The 7,523-nt window shown below is 34.7% G+C and overlaps 1 protein-coding gene across 1 annotated transcript in view; it reads right to left on the reverse strand.

The window, feature by feature from the left end:
• Positions 1–7,523, reverse strand: part of Acadl (acyl-CoA dehydrogenase long chain) — a 33,600-nt gene that overhangs the window by 18,720 nt on the left and 7,357 nt on the right. Inside the window, exon 5 of the mRNA XM_033763981.1 lies at positions 1,864–1,930. Within this exon, the coding sequence (XP_033619872.1) occupies positions 1,864–1,930 (67 nt within the window). The remainder of the gene's footprint in view (positions 1–1,863; positions 1,931–7,523) is intronic.

The raw sequence follows: 7,523 nt of genomic DNA on the forward strand, positions 1-7,523 counted from the left end.
ATATATATATTTTTATATAAAAAGACTAATAATAGCAGTATGTAATGCATCGATAGCAGCAACAGCTTTTCCAGGTTCTGCAGTCATCTGAACAAAATTATTGACATTCAGCACATTCCATTAAAAAAAAAACAAAAAGAAACAAAGAAATGAATAATATCCAGAAAACAGTTGAAATAGTCAATGGTATTGTTAGTGAGTGCTTCTCACAGAAGGCCATAACTGAGCAGACAGGGCTCAGACTTTTGTTTTTGTTTTTTGTGGTACCAGGGATCAAACCCAGGACCTTGCACTTGTGAGGCAGGTGTGGCGCCACTGAGCTAAATCCCTGACCTTCATTTTTTTTTTTTTTTTTTTTAATAATAGGGGTTGAACCTGTGTTCTTGTCCATGCTAGGAAAGCACACTATGCCTGAGCTATATCTCCAACCATTTGAATTCTGTGATACCATTTGTTCAGTTACTGAGACAGGCCTTGAACTCGTGATCCTCCTGCCATAGCCTCTGGAGTAGCTGGGGTTAAAAAGGCACAGTACCCAGCCCCATCACTTTTGACCAAATACCCAATTCTTCTTTCAAAACAAGCTTTTTATATATAAGGAGTTAACTGTTAACTGAATATATATATTGGAATCAGCATCTACTGACATTTATAACTTACTACTACTATAATTTACTACTACTACATTTAGACAAATACTTCTTTATGTATATTTAAATAATATAAGCAATTTATGGTAGTCTACAAAAATTTCTTAAAATACAATTTATTGTTTCCAACTTTTAGAGATGAACAGTATATATCAGGCTATCAGAGTAAGAAGTTATGCACATTTTCCAAATTTATTCAACCATCAGGTATTGCTTTTCTGCCATACAAAATTAGGGAATGTTGTTTAGAATTGAGATTCTCAAAGTTTATTCTGCATACTGATGTCAGTCCATAAATTGAACAGCCTCTGTGCACTCTATGAACATAAGTATAGATATTGAGAATGTTTCGAATCTCCTAGAAATTTGACAGTGCCATAATATTCTTTGAAAACATAAAGATATTAGCCTGAAACATTGGGAAAAAAAAGAATTTTTTAATAAAGAAAACAGGGCAGGGGGTGTTGTTCAGTTACAGAGTAGGGCATGCTTAATATTCTCGAGGCCCTGAGCTCAATACCCAGCACCAAAGACCAAAACAAACAAACAGAAAAACTCATCTTTCAATAGACCCTGCTACGTATTCTCAGTAAGACTTTCTTAGAACAGTGTAGAAAATAAGTATCTTTTCTTCACTTACCACTCAGTTAATACAACATATTTACCAAGTACATACCAGATACGATCTGAAATAGATATTATCATTAGCCTTCAGTAATACTAGATTTAAAAGGCTATGCTTGCTGTTGAGCCATTTGTAACTCTGTTGGATGGGGGGGGGGCTCCAATTCTATCAGTGGGTTAATGCTCAGAAAGACCAAAGGGCTCTCAAATTATAACATCCGCTACCTTTCCATCCTAGGATATTTGGAAACTCTGATATTTATCAGAAAGAATTTCCCCAAATATTTCAACAATTCAGCTATTGTCTAGCCCATATTTGAGCAACATGACCTTCCTTGCCCTTTTCTGGTTTGAGAAGGACTGTTGGAAGCTAAAATCATCTTTGTAATATTTGTGAGGAAGCATACAACATTAAACATTGAGGCTACCACAGACTTTATGGCATATAAAAGTTGTAAGTCTCTTCCATATCTAAGCACATAAGGAAGTAATTTCTGTGTGAGTCCTTAGGTTCATTAGATTCAATAATGAGTAATATCTGAGGTATTAGTCCTATTAGTATTATACTAGAAAGTCCCTCTTTACACACCTTGCTTCCATTGAGAATCCAATCACTTCCATCTTTTTTGGCATTTGTTCTTACTCCTTGTAAATCACTGTAATTGAAAGAAATGATAAATTATCAGTAGCTAAAAAACAGATTATACAAATGCTGTTAAGTATATACATAATATGATTATTCAAATTGGATACATTACAGAACTCCTAGTATCAGGAATGTTCACATAATTACAATCATGTCTGATACATTATCTTCTAAAGGTCTTTCATGAATGAATTATATAAACTGTCCAGACTTTAGAGTACACAGACCCCGAAATGAATTAAAATGGCATTCCAAGGCTTACTATATTACTAAGGTCATGTGTCTCCACACATTATGTTATCTTCCTTTATATCCCTTACCCTACCTCTAATTCATCATTAGTTATTCAAAAGACTATGTCTCAAGTGCTATTTCTTCTAACAAATCTACTCTAAAAGTAAACATTTTTCTAAATATAAACAAAACATGTTTAAACTAAAATATAAAAATAGAAACAGTATTCCAAAGGAGAAAATAATTTTTAAAAACTTTCTCCTCAATGAACATCTTTAAAATACATCTTTGCAAAATCTTTAATAGATACAGGTCCATATACTCATATGCTTTTATAAAACTATAGCCAAACATATGATTTTGATCTAACATTTATTTTTGAGCTGGGGATCTAGCTCAGTGGTTCTGCTGCTTGCCTCACAAGCGCAAGGATCCGAGTTTGATCCCCAATAACCCCCCCAAAATATTATCTTACAGAAAAAAGGATCAAACTTGGGACCTTGCGCTTGCGAGGCAGGTGGTAGAACCACTGAGCTAGATCCCCCGCTCTCTGTAAGATAATTTTTATCCACGTGGACTACCAACATATGAACTTACTATGATTTTTTATTAGCCCATGTTTGCAGTCCATGTTTTTTTTTCCTTGTATGGAGATGGTGAATGTACATCAATCTTCTTCATTCCTTTTGTCATCCTTTTCCCTCCCCTCCTTCCCTTCCCCCTCCATTTCTTTCTTTTTTAAAATTTAATTTTATTAGTACATTTTAGGTATATAACATAATGACATTCATCATTGGAAATTTGCATCTTTACATAATCTATCTTGGTTCTTATATTTTTCCCCATTCCCCTGCTTTCCCTTCAACCCCTCCATACCTCCCTATTTACAAAGACTTTTTTTCCATTTTTTTCATTTTCTTATTTAATTTCATTCCCTTCTTTCCATTCCTCTACCCCCTCATTTCCCCTTCCCCTTTCCTCTTTTCTTTCCATTTCACATTATCTATTACACCTTTTAGTCCTTATTTACACTTTCAGTTTCTCACACCAGAGAAACTATTTGGTATTTACACATTTGTCCTATTTATTTCACTTAAGAGTATTGCCTCACTGGGTGTGGTGGCTCACACCTTTAATCCCAGAACTCAGGAGGATCACTGTGAGGTCAAGACCAACCTGGGCTATATAGTGAGACCCTGTCTCAAAAACGACAACAACAAAAAAAGAGTACTGCCTCAATGTGAATCCATTTAGCTATAGATTTCTCATTTTTTGTGGCTGAGTAATACTTCATTTTATTAAAAAAGCACATTTTCTTTATCAATTCTCTAGTTGATGGGAAAATGGGCTGCCTCCAAGTTTTAGCTATTACAAATTGTGCTGCTATGAACATGGGTGCACATATGTCACTGTGGTATGATTCTCCTAACTTTTGGGGCAAGATACCCAGCAAGGTTTATTTTAATTTTATTGGTATATTTTAGGTATACAATATGACATTCATCATTGGAAATTTGCACCTTTATATAATCTATCTTGGTTCTTATTTTTTTCCCCATTCCCCTTTGAGAAAGATACTTTCCATACTCCTATTATGTATCTCTTTTATTCATTAAGTTTATTGGTACATTTTAGGTATACAATATGATGACATTCATAATTGGGAGTCTGTAACTTTACATCATATATCTCAATTCTTATTTTTCCCCATCCCCCTATGGCTTCAAGGTGTATCCATTTTCCTACATTGAATACTCAGTTTTCATTATGTATGAATAGCCTACAGTGAATAGCATCATACATAAATAGTACCGACCACTTATTAAGAAATTTTCATGATTCTTCCTGTATGTGGTCTTTATATTTTTATACTCCATGGAAGTTTTAAAAATCGCTCTTTGTATTAGCCTGAATAATGCATCAAAACATATCAGGTCCAAATCCCTAACACTGCTGTTTAATCTTGATTGTCAATTTGACTGGATTAAGAAACCCCGGAAGAGACTACTCAATCATGACGACACTAACTGCATCAACAGGTTAAATCATGAACTTTATAGATGAATGGCTATAAGGAAGTAGACAGTCTTTTTGGAGGAAGTGGGTCCTGGGCATTTAACCTTGGGAATTATAGCTGTATCTGGTTCCTGACCTCTTCTTCTCTGGTTTTCCCTTGCTCTGTCCTTTCTGATTGCCACGACTTGAACAGCATTCTTCTATGCTCTCCTGCCATGCTGTTTCTGCCTTGGAGCCAGGTAAACCCAGGCTGAAACATCTGTGACTATGAGCCAAAAATAAACTTCTCTTCCTTTAAGTTATGGGTGTCAAGTATTTTGTATCAGCAATGGAAAAGCTCCCTTTACAAGAAAACAGGATCTTAAGGCTGGGGATTCAGCTCAGTGGTTCCGCTGCCTGCCTCGCAAGCTCAAGGTCCTGAGTTCAATCCCCAGTACCAAAAAAGAAAAAAAAGAAAATAGAATCTTAAACTGGGCATGGTGTACATGCCTGTGATCCCAGTACTCTAGCAAGATAAGACAAAAAGACTGGAAGTTGGAGCCCATCATGGGCACCTTAGCAAGATTCTTCTCAAAATAACTGATATAGCTCAGGCAGTGCAAAGGCCCTAGGTTCAACTCCCACTACCTTAAAAAAAAAAAAAAAAAAAAGGATGTTGCAGAAATGATTAATTTACGAAGGATGTTGAAATGAGGAAGACACCATGAATTATCTGGATGAGACATAAATATAATCACAAATGCCCTTAGGGGAAAAAAGGTAGAGGTAGATTCCATATGTAGGAAAGGAAAAGGTTATCTGACACAGAGGGACTAAGCCAAGAAATGCTCTAGACACCAGGAGATGGAATAGGCAAGGTGTTGATTCTTCTCTATATCCTCAGGAGGGAGCCTGACCTTACTGATACTTTGATTTGGGCTCAGTGATAATGTTTATGAATTTATGGCCTTCAAATTAAATTTGTTGTTTTATGCCATGAACTTTGTGGTAATTAGTCACAAAAGCCATAGTAAACTACTGTATTTGTTTATGAGTGTTTACCTTAAATTTCAGTAAAGATTTCATCTTGCCCACTTATCTCTCAAACTTTCTGAGAATATGGCAAATATATGACTACATGCCCCTTGCCTAACATACTGCTATTTACATAACAAGAATTCCATAAACATTTAATGAATTACATAATTAAAAATGCCAAGTAAATAGAAAAGAGATAATAAAGCAAGTAGGAGACTGCTAATTTTAGAAAGGCCTGATTATAAAGCTGTCCTGGGCCTGAGTTGTTAATGAAACATATCCTTGTAGACATTATCTCAACATGCAATTACAACCTGTTGCTGACAAAACTAAGCATGTCCTGTGTGACTTACTAGGGAGAAAACTAAAAAACTGCTTCTCATTTTCTATGGATATCACTTGGAGCCTTCCTTCTGTGGATTATGCTTTGTGTCTTTTCACTGTAATAAATCACAGCCACAGGTATGATAAATACTGAGTTTTATGAGTCCTCTTACCAATTCAATGAACCTAGAAGATATCATTGTAGGGATATTCAGCACATCAAGATATTAAAAATATAATTCAAAACTTAACCATTGCACATCTAATCACTTCAAACATCATGTGTAAGTATCAGTAGGAAATTACCTAAATACAGAACCTATCTAAAAGACAGGTTAAATGGAAGAGATTTATGAATCAATCTGTAACTTGCCAATTATCAGAAGGACAATGCCAACAGTAGACATTTTAAAGCTAAACACTGCTGTATCCTACAATTATAATTTTTATCAATTAATAGGTACAGTATAAAGTATCAGTTACTAAAAATCTATACATGGTTTATTAAAAATTATTCACAGGGACATATAAAGGTAATAAATGTAATGACTCAGTTTGTGGATTTTTTTCTTACATTTCTGCATGGTAAATTTGAAATAGTGAAAATGCTTTAATGCTCAGCAGTGGCAAAACTTTAGATTCTCACAATAACAGTCTTCTTATTAATTATTATCTGAATGTCACTGATACAAGTTTTGAGGATCAGAGAATTTTGCCCAAGATTGTGCAACTGGTGTCAGACACACTAGCTCAAACATGGGTCATAAGTTCACTCTATGAACTTGCTAAATACACTTAATTTCTTATTTTCTGTTTACTCCTAACATAGGGAACATAACACCTCTACAGTTCATATAGATTATTATGATAGCCAAATAAGAACGTCCATGTGAAAGCATTTACAGAATGTCAAAGTATCACACAAATACACATAATTACACATACTGAAGTCTCCTAAGTACATGGGAAGACAGTGAAGCTCTGGGATTATCAGAAGCAATTATAGCCATAGAGTGGGCAACCTATCTTTAAGGGAAGGCACAATGAACCATGTCGCACCTTCTCTATTGCCCTCTTAACACATTTTTTTCCTTATTTATCAGCACAATTTCTTAGCACTTTAATACTTTTCTTTATTCATAGCTTTCCTCCATTCTGGTATTTTCTTCCTTTTAAAATCTGCCACATCAGGCTGTCTTGTGTTCTAAATATACATTTTTAACAGCCTGTTCAACATTTCCAATGCAAAGCTCACCCCACTTCAAAAATCATCATGCTGAACATTCAATTCCTATCTTACCATTTTATTTGCAAAATAGTATAGTAATATCTCAAACGCAATATATATTACAACCTGCTTTAATATTATTTGTATATAAAAATGTCTTATTTCCTACTGGAGTTTTGAATTCTTGAGGTAGTGAATTATGTTGTGTTCATCTTTGTCTTGCTCTCAGCACAGAGCTCAGAGACTTACAGATAGAAAGTTCAGTTCCAGGTATACTAGGATCCCTGGGGTATTGGTTTTAGAATTTCTTGCAATAACAAAATCCATAGATGCTTAGGTACCATATATAATGGTGTACTAGTTGAATATAACATGTATATCTTCCTGTAAATCTGTAAATCATCTCTAGATTACTTATAATAACTAATACAGTTTAAATATGATGTAAATAACTGCTATATTGTACTATTTAGGGAATAATGACAAGGAAAAAAGTCTGTATTTGTTCAGTACAGAAGGAATATTTTTCTGAGTCCTTCTGACCTGAGGCTGTTGAAGCACAGATGCAGAACCCATAGATATGGAAAGCTGAGAGTACTAAGAAAATGTTTAATATTACGGTGCTGCTTCCCTGAGTTAAAACCAACTGAATCTTTTTTTTTTTTAATTGAGTTTATTGGTACATTTAGGGATACAGTACAGTTACATTCATTGTTGGGATCATGTACCTTTACATGGCAAGTCTTGATTCTCATTTTTTTCCCCATACCTCTGCCCTCCCTTC

Source organism: Fukomys damarensis, unplaced genomic scaffold (genome assembly GCF_012274545.1).
Source record: "Fukomys damarensis isolate Sample0158 unplaced genomic scaffold, DMR_v1.0_HiC HiC_scaffold_16, whole genome shotgun sequence".
NCBI classification, from domain to species: domain Eukaryota; kingdom Metazoa; phylum Chordata; class Mammalia; order Rodentia; family Bathyergidae; genus Fukomys; species Fukomys damarensis.